The 24710-nt window shown below is 45.1% G+C and overlaps 1 protein-coding gene across 3 annotated transcripts in view; it reads left to right on the forward strand.

Moving 5' to 3' along the window:
• Window positions 1–289: 289 nt before the first annotated feature.
• The window catches only part of PAK6 (p21 (RAC1) activated kinase 6), a 38601-nt gene continuing 14180 nt past the window's right edge, over window positions 290–24710 (forward strand). Inside the window, exons 1-6 of one of the 3 annotated variants that reach the window (XM_054275516.1) lie at window positions 290–723; window positions 11855–12178; window positions 12490–12688; window positions 13290–13354; window positions 18297–18488; window positions 22008–22216. In XM_054275516.1, the coding sequence (XP_054131491.1) occupies window positions 22013–22216 (204 nt within the window). In that variant the 5' untranslated portion in view covers window positions 290–723; window positions 11855–12178; window positions 12490–12688; ... (1 more) ...; window positions 18297–18488; window positions 22008–22012. The remainder of the gene's footprint in view (window positions 724–11854; window positions 12179–12489; window positions 12689–13289; window positions 13355–18296; window positions 18489–22007; window positions 22217–24710) is intronic. The other 2 variants (XM_054275517.1, XM_054275515.1) reach the window with 2 other exon arrangements.

The raw sequence follows: 24710 nt of genomic DNA on the forward strand, positions 1-24710 counted from the left end.
CCCCACATAGAGAAACGAGTCTGTGATGGAATGACACTTTATTTGCCACTTGTGGCCTGCAGTTTACAGGCATGAGAGTCTTTAATCACAGATTCTCAAAGTGTAAGGCTGTTATGTCTGTAGCTCTCTCCCCACCCCAGTGTGATGCTAAGCCTGTGTTTTCCAGGCTTGGTTGAGGGGAAAATGCATGGAGTCTCTACACACCAGAATCTTGATTAGTATCTTGCTTTTGCCTTTTGTGCAAAATGCCACTCAAGGCACTGTGCCATCCTCTTTGCTGAGCTCACAGCATCAGCCCACGATAAAAAAAGGTCCCAGAAAACATTGACTCACTGCATCCCAGCATCCTGACAGGGCTATGTGTCTGCAATGAGATCTCCTCAGCCGGAACTGCGAGGTTTCAATGGAATTGGTGTTTGTGAGGCTGTTTTACCTTCCCTGAGTTGTGCTACCACCTGTACTGCGTGCCGGGAGCAGGGGTGGGAGCATTGGGATCACTGCCCAGCACCTGGCAAGGGGCAGTGCTGCTGAGGAAGCAGCTGGAGCCGGGGGCTTTGCATGTGCATGAGGAGTTTTCTGCAGAAGCTTTAAGACTAAATTGCTGAGAATTTTTGCCTGAAGCAAGGGATGTTTCCCGTATTTAAGACAAGCAGCAACCTGCAGTCAGAAGGAAGAAGGGACTGAATTTACTCCAGAAGTATTTCTCTGGGATCTTTTTTCAAGGTAAGCCTGCTTTTGTGGGAGGTAGATGGGGCAGCAGGGCTCAGCATTCTGGACACTGAAACTAAAATGACTTCTTGCATTTTTATTACCTTCCCGGTCTGTAGAACTCAGATAAATGTATTATGTCTCTGGTACTCCCTTTTTAGGCTGAAAAATTAACCAGTAAGAGCTAATTTTCTGAGGTCTGAAGCCATGAAAATGGGTGGGAGAGAATTTTTTTAACACTGCCTTGTGCCTGTGGTGTTTTTAACACTGCCTGTGTTCTAGTGGTGAATAAATGCCAGGGACTGTGCCTCTAAAACATACATTTAAGTAGCAGAATGATGGGTATTGAAAGAACAGTAGATGAATGAAAGTAAAATTTAGTAAATAGACATCAGCTTAGGTTTATTAATTTAGTAATTTTCAACATTGCTAGATTATTTGTTGTTCTGTAGGAGGTGAAATGAAGATGGTTCCTGCCTTGGGAATTTGGACTTAAAGTTTTTTAATTGGCAAGGTTTGAGGGAATGCTGTTGAAACCTAGAGCAAGGAGATAAGACTTCTTTTTTAATTTGTATGACACCTGAACAATCAGTTTATGGCTCTTGAAAACTATTGGTTGAGAGGCCAGAAAGTAGTAGGGAGCTTGTCCTAGCTGCAGGAAAAGCATGTTAAAGGTAGGGAAAAAATACCTTGAATGTACAGAGATGGCTCTGAAAAAAACTGGTAACACCTAAAAAATGTTTGCTCATCAGTGTCCCTTCCTTACACTGAAACGATTCCTAGCTGGGAACCCTCCAGCCTGAGAAATGTGGGCTTAGGTCATGGGTATAAATGACAGTCCTTGATGGGAGTACAGCAGAGCATGGATTTGGCAGAGCTGCTGGAGCCACGGAGGGAAGGCACTTGCTGAGCCCAGAAGTGCAGGGCAGAGCATCCACACTTTCTCTTTGCATGCTAATGGTGCTCATACGTGAATGCAGTTCCATTTTGCTCTTGGAAAAGGAATAATATGTGCTCATAAAAGAAAACCACCTTCTAGTTAGGGAAATAACTATAGTCAGTAAACTTTTGGAAAAAAGCCTTGTCAAGTCTGTCAAGAGAGACATCAAAATAATTTGTTGCCTCTTCTTTTCCCTAGGGAAGGTGGGAACCAAACAGTGCCTGGAGGGAATCTGTGCCCTGGGCAGGCTGCAGAATGGCTGGGTGAGGTTGCCTGGGGAAGGGCACCTGTGCCAGTGTTGAGGCAGGGGCTGGTGGCCAGGAGGGCCTTGGTGCCAGCAGTGGTTGTGTAACGTTGTGCTGTGTCCGCAGCTGTCGCTGCCAGGCACTGGATCAGCTCACGCACTTGGATGTAGTTGCTGCAGCTTGATTCCACTCTGTAGAAATAGTTGAGGATATTCCTGCCAACTTCCAAGTCAGGAGTCATCAGTTCTGCCTCTGTCACTTGGGGAGCATGAATGAATAACTCTTAAATCATTAATCTAGCACAGCTTCCAAGAATCCTGTGTACCCAAGTCTGGAATACATTGTGATCCGATTCATTATCCAGGGACAGCAAAGACTTTGAAGAGGTGTTTACCCAGGGGTGACTGTGCTGCACTTCAAACTCCCAAAGAAAATCAACAACATGAGAGGGTAGGGGGGAGCAAAAGAAGTGGAAGCAAGGCCCCAGAGGAGCAGGGAAATCAGAAAAGGACAGTAGTAGCCACATGCTGTGGACTGGTGGGCAGGCCAGCACAGCAGCCTTTGGGGGATTATGAAAGCTGCTGCTGTTGCTTTTGGCAGTGCCACTTGACATAATTTTAAACTGGAATTCTGCATAGCCAGTATTAAACACCAGGCTATCTTCCATGGGATGGTTCTTTATATCTGGTAAAACCTTGTATTTTGCCTGGCAATGACTTGGTGGTAGAGGGGGGCTTTTTTGAGTTCCAGAGAGAACCGTGGTAGGATGGATAAATAAGAGGAAACAAGTGTTGCTGCTAGAGAATGCAAAGCACAGCAACCTAGATAAAGGTGATCCTAATTGAGGAGGAGGAGCATTGGTATCTAATTAAAACTACTCCTAAAACCCAGGTTCTTAGCAGTAAAATAAATAATAGCAGGACATGAGTAATTCCTCTCAGGGGGAATGTCAGAGACAAAATTACACTAATGTAGTAATAAGAGGGGCCTGTGTGCAATTTCTCAGAGGAATAGAAACAGGGCAGAATGATTTTTCACTGCTAAGAAGTTCAAATGTGGTTCAAGGGACAGATGCTGGTTAAAGCACACGCTCCTCAGGCCTCTTCCAAAGACAGAGCTGTCTGAGTTTCTGAGCTGGATGTTCTTGCAGGACTTGGCAATCCCAGCACAGAGACTGAGCTCCCTCTCTGCTTTAAGAAATGATGGCAAGTTCTGTGTGTCACTTGCACTCCTGCTGCTCAGTCAGGGTGTTTTCTGTGAATTAAAAACAAATATTTCAGACCCAGACTTAGGACAAGTGTGCCCCATGTCATGCATCTGAAGGCATGAAAGAGCATTAGGCACTTTTGGTTTCCTTATTTCCCTCCCATTCTTTATTTTTGATCATCTTAGAGTTCTCTCTGCATTCCTCAAGCTGTGATGCCCTTTTTGGGGAGGTGGTTAAATAGTGTGAACTCATTAACCACTCTTGACTGAGTAACAGCCAGTGACATAACATGTTTCTTCTCCATAACTGCCTTGCATAATGCTGCATTTCAGTTTTGGTTGCTCCTTCCATTTCATGCTTTTCATTTCTGTGACATCCATCTGTTTACCAGACAAGGTTGGGGGGGGGAGGGGAGTGGAAATAATCCCAGAATACACAAGGAAAAACCCATACAAGTGAGGCTGGTTAGGGCTTGGAGGAGCCTGATCTATTGGAAGGTTCCCTGCCCATGGATGGGGGCTGGAACTAGATGATCTTTAAGGTCTCTTCCAACCCAAATTATTCTGTGATTCTATGAGTATATAATGAAGAAGAGGCATTGGGACACTAGAATGAGACCTGCTGTTGCAGTGAGAGAAGATCCTGGATACTTGGGGAGCAGGAAAGCAGGTAGTAGAACTTTTTTCCTTTTGTGTTGTTCTTCCTTTCCTCTCCCTTTTACCCCATCTGTGAAAACAACCAACCAGCAACCCTCAGCTCTCCCCCAGAACCCCCAAGTTTAGTCAAAGGACAGAGTAAGATGATAGTAGCTTGTGATAGTTGTGGAAGGCCATTTTTAACCTGCTCTGAAAAATCAATTTGGCTAAACTGTGGCTTTGAGCAGTGTCATTTTTGGTGTAGACCCAGCTGAGGCAATGCAGCAGCATCCCCTGGCCAGGGGCAGGTGACCTGCTCATATGGCATGGAGAGAATGTATAGACAAGATTGTGTCATTGTTAAAATGAAACATGGCATTGCAAACTAGAAAGCAAATGGTACTCAGCAACTTGAGCAGGGACAGTGACTCCATAAGTTGATAATGTCAACTTGATGGCTCTGAGCTCAATTGTTTGTCCCTGAGATTTGGATAAATAGAGTTGACTGTCTGTGGGGTCAGTGTTCCCTTATTGACGGCCTTCTAGTTTTTTTACTTTCTTCCCTGCCAAGTATTGTGGGAACCATTTTATCCCACCTGTGTCAACATTTGAGTCTTCTAAATCTGTGACTTTTCAAGGCACAGAAGGAGCTGAGGGTCTTCATAGCACAGCTGGAAAGCTGTGCTTAGAGGAGGAGAAGGAGGGTGCAAGTCTGTCCTTAATCTGGGCCAGGAACAGAGGAGTTAACATGTAGTGGCCAGAAGGCACTACACAGATCTTAAAATAACCAAGAACAGGATAATTTGGCTTAAAAAACCATCTGGGTCTTGATTCAGTGCTCATTAAAATTCATAGTAGCCTTATGATTGGCTTCTGGAAGAATTAAGCAGGGTGTTACACTTCATAATGAGTACTTTGGGCCCTGGCCAAGAAAGTACATCACTGCATACAATAATGCTAGAAATTAACTTCTTTCCTGTAACATCCAGCTTAGAATGAGGATCTTTCTAGCACTTGTGGCAGTCAGTGAAAAAGCTCTGGTTTCAAGGGATTTTGGATTGCACCCGAAGAACAGATGTTACAGCTGACTTTGGGAAGAAGTCTCTCTGGGCAAGTCATCTCTGAGCTGGTCATGCTGCAGCAAGCTGTCCACTCTGGGGACCCTCTCAGTCTGCAGCCATCAGAGCTCCTGAGTGTGCAGGGAAAGGAGAAAAGTCAGACTGCAAACCTAGCACTGGGATGGAGTAACTGGGGCCTAAAAGGAAAAATGCCTGCTTGTGTTTATTTCATTAGAAACCTAAATGTATTAACCAATGGCACAAATAGCTTAGAATCTTGTGGCACCTCATCAGCCATGAGATGATGTCAGTAGACAAAATGCCCCTGTCTGTGACTGCTGCTGAGAAAACCTCCTGATTTCTGCCTCTTTCTTAGAGAATACTGTTTGGTATTAAAGGAAAGAAAATAATTCTGCTTGCTCCCGAACCAGGAACTTGCAAAGCTCTTTGGCCTTTTGTGTTCTCTCCAAGTTCTAAATACGTTCTCCCAAAGCATCTCAAAACAGCAGCCTGGGTCACATAAAGCTGAGCCAATAACTTATTTAGGAATATTACATTTTATTCATTTAAAGAGTCTTGTAGAACTTGGGCTCACCTGAATTTTCTGGCTACTCCTAGCCTGTGGTCTGGGATCACCTTCAGTGGTCTGTGGCTGTGCTTAGACTGAGACTGCTACTTGTGGAAAGAAGAAAATGAAGGAATTTTCAAGATAAATACTCAAGTATTTCTGCAGGACATCTTTGGGCACCACTGTTACCCAGGCTTTCAGTTTTCATTAAAATTCTCAAGAGCTAAATTTAAAAATGGTAATTTTAAGTGTTAAGAAGCCTTTTTTCCCCCCAAAGATCACATGTGGAATGGAGACAAACTAGTTGATTTTTTTTGTGTTGGAATGTATTTTTAAAAATTAATTTATTTATAGAATTTATTTGGCACCTCAGAGAGCACGTGAACAAGAAAAGGAGTTTTTTTTGGATTAGTAGTTTGAGGAATGGTGATTAAGTAGAAGATCAACTGAAGTTTTTCAGTTATTTTTGCTAGCCTCAGAATCTCTAAATGTGCTGATTAGGAAACATTACATCTTATTTACAACTTAAATAGCTATGTCTTATATTGCTCTTCTTTAAGGATGATGGTGGTGATGGAGATTGTCTTTAATATTTAGATATACACACACACACATGTGTATATCAGTGGACTGGTTTCTGGTGTCATGTTGAAGAGGGTTCTGGTTGAGTTGTTCCACCATGGTTCCCCTCCCAGCAGCCAGCAGGATCTAGACTCCTTCCAAAGGACAGGCATTCACTCTGCCAAGTGCCAGCAGGTCCATGTGCTCAGGCTGTGCCTGTGCTCAGTTTGGCCTCCCTTAATTGTAGGGTAGGGCTGTGGTAGAAAAATGTTCCTACAGTATCAAAGACAGCCGGCGTGTTCCAGTCCTTTTGAACGTGCATTGCCTGACTGTGTGCATGCTTTAGTTCATTATTGTGGAATCTGGCAGCCTTAGTAGTTGCAGAGATGTGTTGGGTAGTTTGGAAACTTGTTTTTAATGGAGACTGTGGTAGTTGAACTTTACTGTTTGCCCACTAGTCTGTGCTGTGCTGAAACCGGTACCTCAGAACAACCAGTGCCTCCTGGTTTGGGCAGTATTCAGGCTATTAAAATTCCAGCCTAAATGAAGGATGGAGGAGATTGCTGAGGATAGAGAAAGTAAGACTTGTGTAACTACTATCAGGAAAGTAAAACTGACTCTTAGGGGAGGTAGGAATTTTAACTTGTTCCTCTGTCGTAGCAGTTAGAATGCAAGACAAGGATGTCTCAGCTACCATTTTTCTGTGTTATATCAATAAATCTCTAAGTGGGGATTATAATAATTTAATCCTTTGCAACCCCTCCTGTGGACTCCAGAGCATTCGCTGCTTGTGGAGATAAGGGAAACCAAGGGTTCAGTATTGTGACATGCTGCTCTCAGTGGCAGAACAAGAAGGTCCAGTTCCTGCATTGCAGGTTGTGGCTGCTGTGTTGTGGCATGACTTCGTGCAGCTGAACCATATGCCAGGCTCCTGAGACAACCAGAGCTTGAAAATAAATTAAAAATAGTAAAAAAAAAAAAAAAGAACCCCAAAAAAACTCAACCAGGTTTAACCCTTCAACTGCCTCCTGCTTCTAAGGAGAAGAAACCAAATACTTGATCCAGTGTCAGCGGCTGGAAGGGGTTGAAATATATTTTGGATACTTGTTCCCATTGTGCTTGTCAGCCCTTTCCTTCTTTTCTTCCACAGAGATGAATAGCTGCTCTGCCTCTATCAGCCTTCCCCCCCAAAATGTCACCCACTCACCACCATAGGTCAAAGCCTCCTCTGTACTTGCTGTAGGGAAGCTGCTGCTGGGAGGTGACGCCTGTTCCCTGGCATGGGATTAGCAGTGCATCTTCCTGATTTTCATGGGCTGAATGCTTTCAGGGTAAGGCTGAGCTGGCTGCAAGGACAGTTGTTCCCTGCCTCCACACGGCTGCAAGTGGGATGGGAAACCTGTGCTGCACGGAGGCACGTGCTTGGATTTTGACAAGCATAGGCTCCAGCCCTCAAATTATTCTAAGCTCTGCAGAGTTGGGTTTGAATGTACCCAGAGGTAGAGTGACTAATGGCAGCAAATGGTGTTAGACTCCTGCAGCCGTTATTTTAGCCACTAGGAATTTGCTGGATTCTGGCTAATACTTCAGCGATAGCTGACTGACCTAGTTATTCAGAACAGAGGCTGCGGTCTGTATTCCTCTGGTGCCAGCGAGGGATTTCAATCTGCATTTCTATAGCATCCTTAAGGATCGCAGCATGCTTGGAAAAACAACAGATTAAGCCGCCTCTGTTCTGGGGGAGTAGAGCATTGTCACAGTCATTTTAGCAGCATGCAGAATGCCTTTCCCAAGGTGACTTGGGAATCTGTAGGCAATGTTGGCTTTCTGTTGTGATGTCGCCATTGCAGGACTGATCATCGTGTCTTTTGTGGGAAGCAGAAGAAGCACCTTTTGTAGAGGGTGGCACAGCCTTGTGAGGTGGACCATGATGTTACTTCTGTTATAATCAAATAAGTCTGTGGATTTATACAAGTAAAAGATCTGGAAGACGTGTGAGGTGGCTGTGTTCCAAGCTGTATTGATATTATCTATAGGAACATCTACCAAGCCACAGGAATTTAACCAGTAGCAAAATAGCATGTGCTGTGTTCAGGTGATATTCTTGAGCTTTAACTTCAGTTTCTCATCAGAGCAGGAGTTAAAATTTTCAAAGAGTCTGGTGTTTTCTTACCCTCTCTAAGCTTACCTGCTTTCTTCACTGAAACAGTTGTCAGGCACTGGGGCACTGCACCAGGGCAGCAGTGGAGTTATCATCCTTGAGATGTTCAAAGAAGGATTGGATGTGGCGCTCAGTGCTCTGGTCTGGCTGACAAGGTGGTGATGGGTCCAAGGTTGGACTTGATGATCTTAGAGGTCTTTTCCAACCTTAATGATTCTGTGCTTCTTACCTCTGGCATTCTGCAAATTTGGCAGAATTCGCAGGTCCTTGTGCTGTTTTCTTGCTGGCCACGCTTTGCTCCACCACAGGAGGTGTTTGGCCCAGGTGAGCCTGGCTGTAACCCATTGTGAGCCTGAAGCAGGACAAATTCCCTTCTTCCATGTGCCCCAATCTGCATTGTTTGGCATAGGGTAAAGAGAGACACTCAGCTCCCCACTGCCGTGCCAGATAGGAGTGTGGGGATGTGTCCAGATCTTTGACAGCACTCAGAGTTCTGGACTTGCTCAATGAACTTCCAGTTCTTCAGCTCTCATGCATTTGTGTTTTGTTTTGAATTGGAAAAAACCTCTTCTGGTTTAGACCGTAAACCTTGGATAAAAACACTGCGTGAGCTCATGCAGCTGAGTACAAGCAGGACTTTGTCCTGCTGGCATCTCAGGATCCTACCTGGATAATGGCAGCAACGCATAGTAAGCAGGAGGATAACCCAAACACTGGAGCTGGCTATCCAGGTAATGCTCTCTTGGAATGTTCTGCCCACCTCTGAATGGGATACCCTTAAGGAAAGGTGGCTAAACTGTAAGTATTTATTTAAAGTGAAACTGCCTCTGGATTGCTCCCTCCTTATCTGCAGTCCTGGCTTCACTGTCATGTGTTGATTGAGACTCCCAGACTTGATTCCTATCTCGTGCTTCCTCACACCGGTTGGTTCTGATGTGCAACACACCCTTTCTCCTAGTGACCCCTTTGTCCCAGTCCTTAAGTGTATTCTTTCACTTCCCTGGCCAGCTTCTCTAGATTTACAGAACCATGAAAGAGAAGGAAGGGATTCTGTGTGGAAGAGCATTTCTGCTTCCTATCTGATCCCTGAGCACAGGGAAGACTTGATGGAAAGTCCGGTCCTGAGCCACAGCCTGGCTTCATAGGTGGAATTGCTGTAGTTCTTACTGGGATTTCATGAATGTATCAGATTTCCTGTGCCTTGGTGTTAGGTTTATCCTGGAAGCTCTGTTGAATACAGATCCATTTTCCTTAGCAGTTTGCTCAGTTTCCACAAGCTTCAGACAGGTGAGCAGGTATGTTTCTCCTGGCTGAGGTAGAAGACAGACATTGTATATGGTACAGTTGGCCCGGCTGTCTCAGACTTTTTATATTTTAAGTTAAAAGTTCCCAGTTTTGTCTATTGGAGTAGGAAAACATTTAATAATGGGGTTTTCATCACAGAATCTTCCTCCAGTGGTGATTAAATGGAACCTATTGCAGCAGCAGTGTAGGATGTGAGATCCTGGAGTTCTCCTAGCACAACGATGTGGCTGGGCAGGATGAGGAACGAGGTGAGATCAGCACTTTGGATCTGAAATTTGCTTTGCTTTGTGTCTGGGGAGGGGACATGGAATATGGAATGGCCTTTGCTGGGAAGATAAATCAGGCAGGCTGCAATGCAGACATTTAGTCAACGTACCCTGCAGCACTTGTTGCTGCCAGGAATGGCTGTCCCGGAGACCGACGGGACCTGAGAGAGCAGCCGTAGGAGGAGTGGGGCGTGTATCGTGTGTTTATATAAATGCGCCAGTATAATTATTTATACTGTCTTGTGCAATTCTCTAGTTAAGAAGAGAGCAGTGGGCAGGCAAGGAGCAGTAAAATGTCTAATGAAGGGATAGTTGCTGAAGGGGAAAATTAGAGACGTGTCACTTTTACTGGGAAATTTTTCTTCAAAGTGTGCAGGACTGCTGGGACCAAACTTGTGAATATAAAGACTGGAAAGTGTCCTAATTTTTCATTAAGATTGTAGGCAGCAGAGGTTCACACTGATTCAGAACTGCCTTGGTTTCATCTAAGCTTGTGCCTTGACAAGTAAAATCAGGCTCTGCCATTTATAACAAACTCAAGTCTTGTTCTAGAAGATTGTGCTAGCATGTAAGCCAGGAAATACAATACTCATGCAAATGTGGAGCTCCAAGGCTGGATGACTCCTTGTAGACTGCAGAAGCTGTTTGTGTGTGACGCTCCCCACGCCATGGTTTTGCAGATGACTCCGCACTGCCTGGCACAGCAGCAAAGCCCAGGTGCACAGATGACAGGGATGGTTTGCCATCCACACCTACTACGTTCATACTCTGCTTCCTCATCCCTGATCTTCCACCCCACTGCTCTGCTCTGCGAGTTCCAGTGCACTGGGAAAGAATGCTGTCCCCCTTTGTTATTTACTATGATTTTTTACTATTAAAGGGAATTTTCCTGCTTTTGATTACATCTGTGTATGGGGCCTGCCCCGTAGGAGGGAGAAGCTAATCCCCAGACAGAAAGGAACCTGGCTGGCTCTATTTCCTATACCCTGGGGAGGGAACAGGCAGGAAACCTGGGTCACTGTGGCAGGCAGGGACCTGCAGTGTAATGTAGAAGCAGTGACTGCACGTTCGGGAACCAGCCTTCCACAACTTAGCCAGCAGGTTGGGAAATGAGGATTAGGAACCTCAGACCATCAGCTCCAAAACGCTGTCTCTATAAACCTTGGTTCTGTTCCTTCCCATGATAGTACTGTAGAGCTCATGAATTCCAACTACAGCTGAGACTGAGGTGGTTGCACAAAGATACTGCAGCTCTTTTAGTTGGAATGGACAGGTAGGGAGGAAAATGGGAATGGGGGAACAGGGCTAAAAGGTCACTGGGCTGGCTCATCACTGTGGGACAAGCCACTCCCAGCAATAATAATGACTGCCTAATGATTATTTGTAGCACGCCTCTCATTTATTTAAGGGTGGTTCAACAAAACCAATGTTATTTAAAAAACCCTAAAAAGTCACAGGGGTGGGTTTTTATGGTTTATATCTCTGTTCTTTGGACCTAAAAATATCTGAGGGTTAAGCCAGCATTGTCAGTGGTTTGGATAGGCCAAGAATCCTCCTTGTTTGCAATGGAGCGAGGGCAGCTGATGAGTTTGCTGCCATGAACTCTAAACGCTCCAGGCTGTAATCCCCAAAGTGTCCTCTGACGATGGCCCAGTCACCAAGCCCAGGCGGCACTGCCAGAGCTGGTGTCCTGCTGCTTGTGGAAAGTCTATTTCCAGTAGTCAGTAAAGCCTGAGGCACAGGCAGCGCAACTGAATTAGAGGGTGATCCCAGACTCCAGACCTGGCAGCACTGACTCATGGCGAGGACAGGGGAAAAGTAAAAGCGCCAGGTCATGTGCTGCTCATCTGCAATGCAAATAAATAGGAATGAATTCTTCTACAGCGAGCCATAAAGCAAGCAATCAAAGCTTTCCTTCCTGGAATGACAAGGGATTGGTGGCAGGTCCCGAAATGTGCAGCTAGGTGACACAGGCGGAGATGTTGGGTTTGTTAGAAGCTTCAGCAGCTCCCGGCCCTGAGGCTGTGGAGCTGAGGGAGAAAAGCTGACGAGCGGAGCTTTAATAAGTCACAGTGAAGCGGGGTGTGAAAAAGGGTGGAGGGGAATAGGAGATGATCGCCCCGAAGTTCTTGCCTGAGACGTGGCACATCGGGGTGCCCAGGTGTGACTCTGAGCTCCTTCTCTCTCTCATCCCCTCTAGGGACCAAGAGAGGAGACTGTGAGAAGAAGGCGAGATGGTCCCAAGAGACTGCTGTTGGCATCTGTCGTTTTCCATGGAACAGAAATCTGAGTCTTCTCTACGCTGAGTGCTCCTGTGTCCCATCTGCTACCACACCCTGAAATCAAACTCGGCAGCTTAGGTGAATCAGGCACTGTACAAACATGTCAGACTTGCCTCCACCCCTTTTTCTTCTCCCGCTTTCTCCTGCCGTCTTTCTCGCTCAAGTTTATCGACGTGTCAGCGGATTCCAGTGGCGGAGCATTCTCACTTCATCTCTGGGCACGGAGCAATGAGGAGTCAGGGGTAAGCGCCCTCCCGCAGATTTGGGGATCAACATTGATTTGCTTGCTTGCTTTAAAGCCAGAACAACCGTCCTAATGGCCGCTGTTTCGTGGGATTTGTTCCCTGTGTTTACGGAGGACTGGGTTTGTCAGTTTAAACTAAGTCTCTGCTTCCCAGTGGCTGTGCTGCCTCGGCTTAACCCCTTCTCTTCGGAGCTGAGCCGTGCCACTGCCATGGATTAGTGTAATGATCACACGTGTGTTGGCAGTGCCCGCCTGGGGTGAAGTGAGAGTGGAATAGTTCAGGGGGTCATACAATTTTTTTCTCTCAAGGGATGTTTCTGGAAGAGAAGAAAAACTGGGAGCTGGATTCCTTTGGGAAGGAGTTTGCTTCATCTTTACTCCTATAGCCCAGCAACACCGTCCGCCAATCGGCTTTGCTGCATGACAGTGGGAGAGTTTACCTCCAGACCCTTCTTTCTCCTCTCCCTTGGAACTGTCCACCACCAGCATTGTTGCAGCAGGACTGCCAGTAAGATCTTGTGGTTTTTACTTTCCAGGGTCTATGAGGTGGGACACCCTGTGGGGCTGAGGTCTGGCAGTTTAGCCAACTGACACTCAAGAGGATGGGGAATGTGGAGGGAAAATGCCTTGTTCAATCTCGCAGGGTGATGCTCTTAAAACCTTGGGGTGAAGAAGGGGTTAAAAATTACTCGGGATGATGCTTGAGAGAGCAGACAGCATGTCAGGAACATGCATGCTCATCGCCTTTGCGGGAGACGGAAGCAGTATCTGCTCTTAAGTATCTTCTATCTGCAAGGACCCTCACCGTACCTTACAGAGAGGTCTAGTTAAACTCTTCCTGTGTGTATTCCCAACCTTCTGGCAGCTGTGCTGGCCAGGATCCTTTCAGAACACCTCCTGAAGCTATGCTGGAGTACTCGTGTGGGGCTGGATGTGTCTGTTTTGGCTGGCTGAAAGCTGCCTAATCTTGTTCTATTTAAGTTACAATATACAGATTTATTGTGCATTTGTATTTAATTATTTTTGTCAGGTAACCAGTGCATACAGGCAGGTGTTTGCAGTGACAGAAAACAGTCCTGTCTGTTAATATTTGCTTTCTTCTTTACCAGGGCATTAATGCTTTAATGTATTTGGGGACAGAGCACTGAAAAAACAGAAGAGCAATTTGTGTCTGGTGAGTGTGAGCTCTCAGGTGAAGCTGGGGGATGTACGGAGAGTAAGAGACCTTTGGCCACTCTTTGTCTGCTTTTCTGGGTTCTCTGTTTGGGTACAACCTGTCAGCCCCTAACACAGCTGCTGGGGAAGGGAAGCTGCTGCCTTGTTCTCTCTCCAGCCATGTCCCACAGAAAAATCTCATTCCTGATGATGTGATCAAGTTTTATATTGCTTTTAACATTCAGTGCTGCCTTGGTACGTACATCCTGCATGCTATGTGAACAATGATTTATGAATCTAGAAGCAAAGCTGATGAAATAGTGGAAAGCACTATCAGCAAATAGCTTGCTGGATTAGTAACTGTGCTCCCAGATGGAAAGTCTGCTCTGTGCACAGGGGCTGTTTCTGTCTAGCTGGGTGTGAGTATGGATATACCTGGGAAGGCTACCCTGGGTCCTGCTGCCAAGGCTTGCAAAGTGAGAAACAACACTTACTTGGCCACAAAATGGTTTTCGTTCCCAAGAAGAATGAAATTAAGGAGAATTCTTTAAAGTTTGGCTGTCCTGCCTCCAATCTGAAAAAAAGAGCTCTTTTTAACCTACTTCTGTAATATGCTTAGGGAAATTCACAGGCAGAGAAAAGAGCTAAATATTTGTATAAATTGCTTTAAACAAAATTGCTTAAAGCGGCTTGGACTAGCTTAGCCCAACTGCAAGTAAAAAACACACAGCCAGGCTCTGAGCTCTGTATTGCACTTGAGGGTTTTTTGGGCACCCACAGGGGTACTCTACTGAAGTTCCATCCTGTTCAGAGCAGCACATCAGTGCTGTACCTGGACAGGACACAAGTGAGCAGGAGTAGCTGAAGGCTCACCAGGAGTTGTGCTGCTCAGCACGGAGGGCTGCAGAGAGCCCAGCAACCTCTGACACCTTGTCAGGGGGGGTTCTGGCCTGGGGAGCAGCTTCCTTGTCTGTGCCACCAATGCTGCTCCTGCACCACTCTCGCTGACTTTGAGTTATAATGTCACAGACTTAGTGCAATGGAGCACAAAATCAGCACTTGGCTGCTACAGGTCTTGTTTTTAAAGAATTCCTCATTATGGTTTCTTAAGCTGCAGGATTACCATGTGGTTCAGGGACTAATGCATTGCCATTTGGTCTTACCAATGGTACTGTTGTTCTTAGACTGACCTTCCATTTGTCTGGCAAAAAAGAACAGTGGGAATGGAGGGTGCCCAGAGACTAAAAGTTGAAATCTGTTTCCCTCAAAATGTCTCAGGAAATTACACTTTCCCTAGGGCTTAGCCATTTAACTTGTAGTGTTAGTAATTAGATTATTTTGTAATTAATTGATGAACGAAATGTAGCTGTAGCCAATAGCAGTCATTTATCTCGTGTTAGGAGTGCACCTCAGGTTTAACATACAGAGGGCTGTGTGAACACTCACAGTTGTGGCAAACAGAGCAGGATAACTGATATTCCCTGGGAGAAGACTTGTCTGTTGTAATTTAAATTTGCATCTCTGTGTTGGCAGCAGTGAGCAGGAAGGCACTGAGAGTCACGCAGGTTGTGGGGTTAAGCAAATCTGTCCTTCCATGTTTTGGGGGGCACTGCCTGGGCTGGAGTTTTCCCATCAGTTATCCTGTGGGGACAACACAAGCAAACTGTCTTGCAGGCTGCTGACAGCAATTAAATATATTTCTATTTCTCTTTGGGAGAACATGACAAGCATAACTAGGGACTGAGATTGTTTAGTGTTGGCTGGAAGGAAGTTTAACTCTTGCATCTTTATACTTGGGTCATCTGGGGAATTGCTGGGGTGTCTCTGGCAGCCCTTTGCTGTGCTACTGGAATGAGTATGGTGATCCAGGGTGGTGGTCACCAGTGCCTCTGCTGGGACAGGTCTGCTTGTGAGAATCCAGCCCTGCTCCCTGAGTGTGTGACTCTTCCTGCACACAGTAAAATCTGTGCTGTGCCCATTTGCACATGGAGCTGCAGCTTCCCTCTCGTAGCCCTGTGTGCCAGAGGCAGCTGCATCTGCGAGCAGTGCAAGAGCGTGCTGAGCCTCCAGGGCTCGCATGGAGCTGCAGGATGTGGCTCCCAGTGTTGCAGCCCAGTGCCTTGGCTCCTTCCCCTGCCATGTGACCCCACATGCCAGATGTGGCCCCTTGGCTTGTCCCAATGTAACCTCTTGTCTGATATGCAAGATGTTGCTATTCATGTGGATTTTTGGAGAGAGGACCTTAAATGTTCTTATTCTAATCTCAGTAGTACTTTTATGCTGGTTTTGAATGGATCTGTCACACAAGACAGTGAAGAGTGAAGCCCTGAATCCATCAAGCCCTGTCTTGAAGCTCTGTGGGGCTTTGGATTAACAGCAAAATACAGCAACCTGGTTTTAACCCTGATGCATCCTTCATAGCAAAATAATGTGGAGAAATCCATGTGGAGCAATGTAGCTGCTCTTTGGACAGGGGTCAGGGAGGGGATGTGGGTGTGACGTGAGTGTCAGGTGCATCACAGCATGGCTTGGTACAGCCAGAACAGGACATGAGCCACATGAATCACATAAAAGGTGGGGGAGAAGGGTCAGAGTTCTTGTGGCTTTGGTCTCAGCCTGGTGACCTGCAGCACACGTCCTGCTGCCTCTGTGTGCCAAGGACATGATGAGTGATCTGCCTTCCCTGGTGCTGCAGCAGCGTTTGGTGGCTGTACCCTCTCACACACTGAGCTCAAGGGGGAGAGGCTGGTCTTGTAATGAAGGCACTGCAGCTGAGGTTTGGGTGTGATTTCTGTCTGTGCTGCTTAGTTCTGTCAAGGCTTCTGGACCTACATGCTGGTGTTGAGATCAAACCTGTGGTCAGAGCATGTCTTGGCCTCCACTGGGGCCCTGCACCCATGTTTTCCATCCAAGCCAGGGTGTGTTGGGCCTGGATGTGGCCTTGATATAAAGTTAAAAAGCAGCCAGGAGACATAGCTCAAAGATGTTGTAGATTTGCTCATCTAGACATAGGTGGGAAGAAACTGGGCTAGTAATTTTTTTTGTCTCATCTGCAAATGAGGATAATAATTCCCTTTCCTCACCTTTAGTCTGTTTAGATGAAACCTCCAGAGGGTGGGGCCTGACTTCAGAGACAGACACAATGGGATGGTGACTTCAGCTGGGATTTCTAGGGGACTGTAAATAATGGAAAACTTTATTTGTTAAGGGATAAAGCCCATTAGCATTTGGTACATGCCTGTGCTGGTTTTGTAAAGTTCAAGAGGTCTTTTCTTTGCAAGTGCTTTTATATATGTCCCAGAATGAATTTGGTACGGTATAACTAAAACACATCTAAAAGTATGTAACCCAGCAGCATCCCAAACAAGCTGAGCAAACAGGCGTTCACTGGGATTTAGTCCTAATTTATGAGCAAGGAAATGGAGCAGAGGAGAGAGAGGCAGCACCTTCAGACCCTGCTCAGTGGAGGCATGGCCAAAAATGTCCAACCAGTTGTGCTGTTCTTCTCATTCCCCAGAAATAAACCCACCAATATAACAAATATGTCTTTCCCTAAGCTTATTTCTAATGTAATATTAATCTGTGCTCTCGTGTGTGTTTGGGCAGGATTTAGAGCATTACATCAGTTTGCTGTGCTGTTGCTTTGCTCCAACATGCAGCTTTGCCATGGGGGGCTGGTGAGGGAGAAAGGAATAGAAGGAAAGGACTTGCAATGAGGAAAGGGATAGCACAGCTAGGAAATATTCACTCTTCCTTTAGGAGGAAAAAAATACTTCAATATTTCTAAAACTAGAATTGCAGAAAAATGTAGAAGGTGTCAGGACAGTGCTCTTAGATCCCATTTCAGATTTTGGACCGTTTGGCTTTTCTTTTTCCCTTTCACTGACCCTTGTTGCCATTCCCCGCTGTGTGAAGTCACGTTCGAGTTTGTCAGCTCTTCAGGGACCTAACCTGTCATTTCCCTTTATTTGCAAACTGCTGTGATAGTTTATGGCTTGTTATAAATACTAAGAGTGTTGGAAACCTCAGGAAGGCAAACATGAGTATTTTAGAAGGTATGGGATGCAGTGAAATTCCATGTGTGCATATTCACACATACATTTGTGTGAACACATGCATATGACATGCATGGATAATGGCCTAGTTAACCTGTAATCCATTTCAAATGCAGCACATGACAGTGACCTGAGTAGCAGAGTATGGAAATACATTTTTTCCTTTTAATTGGTGTGTTCCCTGGGATCTTCATCTTCCCACTGCAAACTCAATCTGCATATTGCAGTTCCTCAGGTCCTGTAGGAAGAGTTTTCCTTCTCTCCCTCTCCTCTTGGAGCTGGCCAGAGCAGTTTGGCAGATCAGCTGTGGGAGGACTTGGAAATGATGGGAATGGCTCTCTTGAGCCCAGGGACCAAGCGTTATCTCTCGTCCGGGGCAGGAGGAATGTAGGGAACTGCATCCAGATCTGCGATAGCGACGCAATGAGCTGATGAGCGAGTTCAGTGCTGCAGCAGGGAGGGGGAGGGAGAGCTTATTTTTAACTGGAAACTGCACAAGTGAGACTGAAGTAGCTCTGTGCTGCCGTGCTATCATCAAGTGCATGTGTGAGTGAGGGAGGCTATGAGCACGGCTCCGTACGGCGCGGTGTCCTAGTGGAACGTGTGGCTGGACGTGAGCAGGGTGGAGGCAGGTCGGGTGAAAAGGCAGTGCATGCTGCTGCCTTTGTCTGGGCGTTGGAACGAGCCACTCCTGATAACATTTATCTACTTCTTTTTTTTCTTTTTTTTTTTTTTCTTCCCCTCCGGGTGATGTTGCTTCTTTTCTGTGCCCTCCTCCTCGGGTTGCCTATCTCCCAACCATTCCTCTCTCCCTTACTAACACTCATTCCCCTTCCATCCTTAATCTTCCCACCCCTTCCTCTCATCTGAGGCTGACCCCTCTCTCTTCTTGCCCCTCCTTCCCAGCTGATCCCTCCCCCTGCTCTGGATCTGCTGGCTGTGGGATTTTTTCTCGTGCTCACTGGCAGATGTGACAGCTTTTGGAACTGTATCATCCAGGAACAGCTATATCTGGAGTTGAAAAACCTAACGTGGTTTCCCAGGCAGCAGGAATGGATCGCTGAGAGAATTTCAATCTCCGACTGCTTTTGTCTTGTGGTAGTGACTTTTATTATTTATGTTTGTGACATTTCTTACAGTACAGTTGTCAGCACTGAATGAAAGACTAAAGTCTAGTAGATTATTATAAAATCAGTGTCACAGTATTTGTGTTGTTATATTAAAGGGATGCTGTCTATGTTTAAATACAGGTTTGGCTTGATTTACAAAATCTTATATGCATAAAATGTTCTTATGAATTTCTTACTGACTTAGAAAAGGCCTGGTTTATGTCTTTTATTTAACAATAAATATTCTTTAGCTGAGCATTGGAAATGCAAGTAAATAGATCTTGCATGAAAACCACAAAGTGAAAGGAGACTGGTTAAATACAGACCTCCTCGATGAGATGCAAAACCTACCAAGATTATTAGAATTCATTGGATTTCAAATAACTATTTTTAGTGTATGTATTTCATTTGATCCTAATGCAGTTTACCTTTAAACCACCTGTCTGATCTCTTTATAATCAGGGATTGATGCTGACCATGTAGAGCAAATGCCACTGGATGCCCAGGGGTGTGTTGTATTTGGAGCTGATTACATTTTGTTGTTTTTAAGCTGTCTGTTTTAAGCCAATAAGGCAGATGCAGGCCATGCCAACCAGTCACTTAAAACTGACCAGGAACTCAGTAGGGGCTCCTTTCTGGGTTTTGGAAGCATGCTTTTGGCTATGGGATCCAGCTGTAGTCCACATGTTGATTGTCAGGGATAGGGATTTTATGTAAATATACAAATGTAGTGTTGTGTTTATGCTTCTGCAAGCTGGGATGGTGAAATAGAGCCACTGTTCTGGTTGGGGCCAAAATATCACCTGGGCTTTAAAATTTTGCATTTTGAAATACTTAAGCCAGAATCATTCTTGTTATGAGGAAATCAGGAAATGGTTCAGAAAACCATTGATGCTACAAGTGCTAATGATTGTGGCATTTGTAACACCCTGTTTTACAGGACCCTTTGCCACATGAAGCACTTAAAAAGCAAACTTAAGACTGTCTGTTGTGCCCTGGGTATCCTCTCATTATGAGGCTGTGAGAGTAGGAGCAGAAGAAGAGGTACTAGTTGAAATAGTAAGATCCCTGGGATTGCTGTGGCTGGGTTAAGGTGGATCAAGGAGCTGTCATAACTCACATGTAGTCAAGGATTCAGAACTGAACCACTTGCTGTAATACTACAGAGTTACTCCCTGCTTTCCTTGGAGGCTCTCAAGCTCCTCAGCAGCTCCAGCTGTTGGTTTGAGCACTACTAACACCACGAGCTATTAGAGTATCTTTCCTTTCTGGGATTGTCTGCACTTTTTTTTTCCTTAAAGAGTTGCCCTCTGACTTTAGTCTTGATTATTACTTAATAAGCAGCACCTAAGGGGCCTGAGAGATGAATCACTGTGTTTGAGGAGCTGCAATACAGACCTGGAGCACAGACACCCTTCCCATAAGCTCTCCATTAAGATCTATTTGAGTTTTCATTGGAGCTTGTTCTAAGCAAAGATTATTCTGGCTGAAAAATCTCTTCTAGGCAGAGCAGTTGCTTCCAGCCTCTTTGGTAAGCTTTTTGGTTTTTTTTCTTTTCTTTCCTAACCTTTTGTTTTCTTTTTCACCTGTGAGGTATCTTTAGTAGGCTGTTGAAATGGACAGTGTGTGTGAAGTTGGTGTTTCACCAAGGGTGGATTGCTTGAATGGGGGGTTAGATGGAGCAAAGTCCTTCTCTGCCATACAAACACTTCCTATCCCTGTGACTGCAGGGTCATTGTAACCAAACTGGGAACCATTGTGTATTGGATTTTCAATCCAATCCCAGTCTAGCACCGGGGAGCAAAGCCATTGTTCAGGTGGTGGCTGCACTTTGCTCCCTAAACAAGTTTAGAGTGGGACAATCTGGGAAATGTTTGACATAGTTTTCACTGGGATGTGCTGATTTTGGAGACTGGTGTCCTCCAGAAGTGTGTTCATGTCTACACTGCAGTGGGTTATCTCTCTATGCAGTCTGTCTCTCTGACCCTTGTAAATATTTACTCAGCACAAATAGTTGGAAACTGAGGTCCTGTACAGGGGAAGAGTGACTGCTACAAAGTTGAAGATTAAGTGGTAAAAATCCTAAGCCTGATGTGGGGGAAGAGATGGCATTCATGGCTGTAACAGTGTTAGTGGGAGGCAAATGCCAATAGGAATGTTGTCTTTGGAAAAGGAAGAGCATATAAGTATTGTTATTTTTGTTTACTGGCAGATGTTAATTGCTTTAAAAAACCTGTGCAGCTTATTCCTAAAGCAGTAAATAGAGTCAGGGAAAAGGGGCCTTGAAAGGTGCAGCCCAACCCCCCTGCTCAAGGCAGGGTCAGCTTGGAGGGTCAGGCTGGATTACTCAGGGCTTTGGCTTTGAGAGCAAACCCCTGAGGATGGAGCTTGCCCAGCCTGTCTGGGCAGGCTGCTCCAATGTTGGACTCTCCTGGTCACAGGAAAGCTTTTCCTTCTATGCTGTTGGGACCATTCCTGTTTTGATTTATGCCTGTCTGTCTCTCACTCCCACCACTCCCCACTGTGAAAAACCTGGCTCTCCATAGAAAATCTCCTTACCTCACCCTGTCTTCCGTATCTGGTTTTTGTGAAGAGGTTGTGTCAATCCACTGCAGTCCTCCAGCTTTCCCACCTCTTGTCTGCATGCACAACTCTGGTTCTTCCTTTTCCTTCATATCTGCCCGATTTCAGAAAGGTCCAGTCTCTGAGCTTTCTGTCTAAGTATATTTTTTGGTTATAAATTTGTTTATAAATTCTTAATTCAGATTTTGAAGTCTCCTGTGTTTGGGTATATTTCAGTGTTAGGTGCTTTTGGCTTGTTGCACTTGCACTGGCTGTTCACACAAGCTGTCTCTCTCAAGCCCCCAAGGGAAAAGAATCTTAGTTTTTAATTTTAGCTTCTTCAGCTACCTGCTGACAGAGTTTGATTTCCACCTACCACCTCCTCCCTCCCTCCCGAGCCCTCTGTCTAAGCAAGAAAAACTGAGATCCAGAGTCAGTCTCTGGCAGCTCTTCCTTTGGCAACAGCTCTGCTGTCATTAAATGGGAACCAAGTAGATATTACTTACTTGGAGTAAGCAGTGGGAAGACAACCTGAGCCCTGTTCATTGCCACCTTAAATTTCAGGCTTGTGGTGGAATCAATGCTGTTTAACTTGGTGGATTCCAAAGCCATTTAATGTAGGTATAAGCAGGTAAAATATAAATATGTATCTCTTAATTACTTTTTAAATAGTTTTATCAGGCAATATGAATTTGTAGAAATAAGGGAAGTCACTAGAAATCCCATCTGAGCCATGAACCTGCAAGGTGGCCTTGGGCAAAATCATTGCTCTCTTGGTCCCTGTTTCCTCATCTATAAAAGCAGGTGATCAACTCCTGATAAAGTGCTTTTCACTGGAAAATGGTCTCAATACAACATAATTAACTCATAGAATTGATACCTGATTTTACTGCTTGGGCCCTTCAGCCCTAGACAGGCACTGACCGTGTTGCCCTCTCCCCCTCAGGCATCATGTTCCGGAAGAAGAAGAAGAAACGCCCGGAGATCTCGGCCCCACAGAACTTTGAACACCGTGTCCACACCTCGTTTGACCCAAAGGAGGGCAAATTTGTGGGCCTGCCTCCTCAATGGCAGAATATTCTGGACACGCTGAGGCGCCCCAAGCCAGTGGTAGACCCTTCAAGAATCACAAGGATGCAGCTCCAGCCTATGAAGGTGAGGGAGGCAGAAAGTTCTTTCCTGTTCCTCAGGGAGTTGCCTCCGAGTTGAGGCTCTGCTTCTGGTGCCCCATGAATGGGACTAAGGGTGGTATCTGTATGGAATTCAGTGGATAGCAGGCTTTGATAGCCCAAGGTGATAGTAACTTCATCAGGAATAAGGACAGTAGGATCCTGACCTGTTGCTGTTGAAATAACCAGGCTGCCTGTCACAGTGATGGGGACCTGTGAAAGCTCCTGTGGTAGCTGACAGGACCCAGGATGCGTTCAGCTGTTGTACAGGGGAGCCAAGAGAAGAATTTGTGGAGAGACCTGTTTTAGAAGGCTTGTCATTCTTGTGGGTGAGAAAATTTGGCTGGTAATTAAGTTGCCAGGGAAGCCTAAGTGGGAGAGAGAGCAATGTAGCACTGCCTTGCTGTTCACGGACAAGCAAGGAACACAAGGACTAAACTAGGGTCTGGGCTAAAAGGGTTAATAAACCAGCGTTTTAATGGAAAGTGGGACATAGAAATGGAACAATGTCCTTCAGTAAGGAAAAAGAAGTGATTCCTGTAGATGGGTGGGTTTAGATGGCTGCTGGTACTGGCATCTGGAGACTGTGTAAGTGACAGCAGGAACATGCTGTGGGAAAAGGCAACTTCATGGTGACCTCTCAGGAGAGGAAATGAAAGATGGTGACAGAAATATTGTGCTTAAAATCTTGCTTGCTTGGGAGAAGTTTTTGTTCCCAGTTAAAAAAAAAAGGCAAAAAACCCTGCAGGAGCCTGAAAACTGGAAGGTGTGCTGTAAAACAGAGATGTTGCTACTTGGGTTTTCGAAGGGATATAAAAAAAGAGTTGACTATCTGATGAATATATTTAGCTTTTTGTGTACAGGTGCTTAAAGCATGGGGAATAAAGAGGACTATATTTGGTATAATGTAAGCTTTGGTGCATAATCAAACCTACAAATGAAATGGCTCATCAGGATCTTGGAGCAGAATGCTGGTTTATAAAGGAAAAACTTGCTTAAGAAGAATAGGTGGGGAAAAAAAAGACAGGAGGTATTACCTGGTGTCCTGAATGTGCTTTGAGGTTCAAAATATAGTAGAGGGATAGGAGCACAATCCAGAGGAGAGATAAAATGTGTAATAAGAGACCAACTTGGTTAGATCAGGAGCTCTGTAATGAGCTTAAACTGCGGGAGGATTGCTCAGAAGGGTGGAAACTAGGTCAAGTTATAAAGGGCAAAGAGAAAAGAAATTCATGTAGGAGCGAAACTGGAAGGGCAATGCACAAAAAAAGAGATGTTATTCTCAAAGAACATAAAGGGCACTGAGGACACATCATGGGGGCAATGAGGAGGAGAAGAAGGATGAAGGAAAGAATTTGTTCACTGCGGGTTTTGGAAGAAAGTTAACAGATGATACCGAGAATTCCTAAGTGTTTAATGATTTTTCTCTGGTCTTCATTAAGTGTGATCAGTGGGCTGACAATTAGCATGAGGATGAAGGGATGAGAATGCAGATCAGAATAAGAAAAGAACAGGAACAGAAATGAGGCTTAGCTAAGAAGTTGCATATTTTCAAGTCAGCTGGGCCTAATGAAATTCAAGGAGTTGCAGATCAGTCAGAATAATTTCTATCCCCAGAAAGAGACTGGAACAAATAAGCAAGTAATCTATTTGCAACCACTTCCAAGGAGATAGCAGGGTAATAGCTGGCAGCCAGTATGGATTTATCAAGAAAAGAATCACATCAAGCAACCCAATTTTCATTAATCACAGGGCAGGGGGCTTTGGGTCAGGGAGAAGTGATGGCACTCCCCTGTATCTTGACTTCAGGGAGCCTCTGGGCACTGCACCGATGGCGTTTCCAGAGCAAGCCAAATTTCCTTAAGTATTAGGCCATGGATGCTCAAAAAATAGTGAGGCATCACTGTTGAAACAGAAATGTGTGTGAAGAGATTTCCTGGAGTTTGCCCTGAGCCTTATTCTGGTCAGGACTTTCATGTCTGACTTACTCAACCCGAGGATGGTAAAAGCTGAAAGGAGGTGCAAATCCTTTAGAGAACAAGGACAGAATACCCAACAGGCTTTAAAAAACTAAAGAATCATTTTAAACTAACACTGTTTTTCCCAGTAATTCCAAATGCAAGCACTCTCATGGACTGCATAACAAAGCTGACTGTTTCTGGTAAACTCCATTTGAATTAACTCTGGTTCGATGATACCAATCAATTCGATTTTGTTTTTCAAGTGCTAGTTGGCCAAGCCCTTGTACATAGTCCTGGATTAAATTATCATAGTAGTTCCTGGGTTTGTGTGTAGTTTATAAAAAGGTGTTTTTCTTATTAGAATTTCTCAGTTTTGGTCAGTAAGGCATGAGCTATGTAAGAGCACTCCATATGCATCTGGCTCAAATTTGGGTGTTTCCTCATTAATCTGATGCAATGCTTAAACATAGAAGCAAAGCAAGACTCCCATCTTCCCTGTCTGCTGGGGCTAGGTCTGAC

This window comes from Melozone crissalis, unplaced genomic scaffold, assembly GCF_028551555.1.
Source record: "Melozone crissalis strain CALT ecotype California unplaced genomic scaffold, PUWL_Pcris_2 ptg000018l_1, whole genome shotgun sequence".
NCBI lineage: Eukaryota > Metazoa > Chordata > Aves > Passeriformes > Passerellidae > Melozone > Melozone crissalis.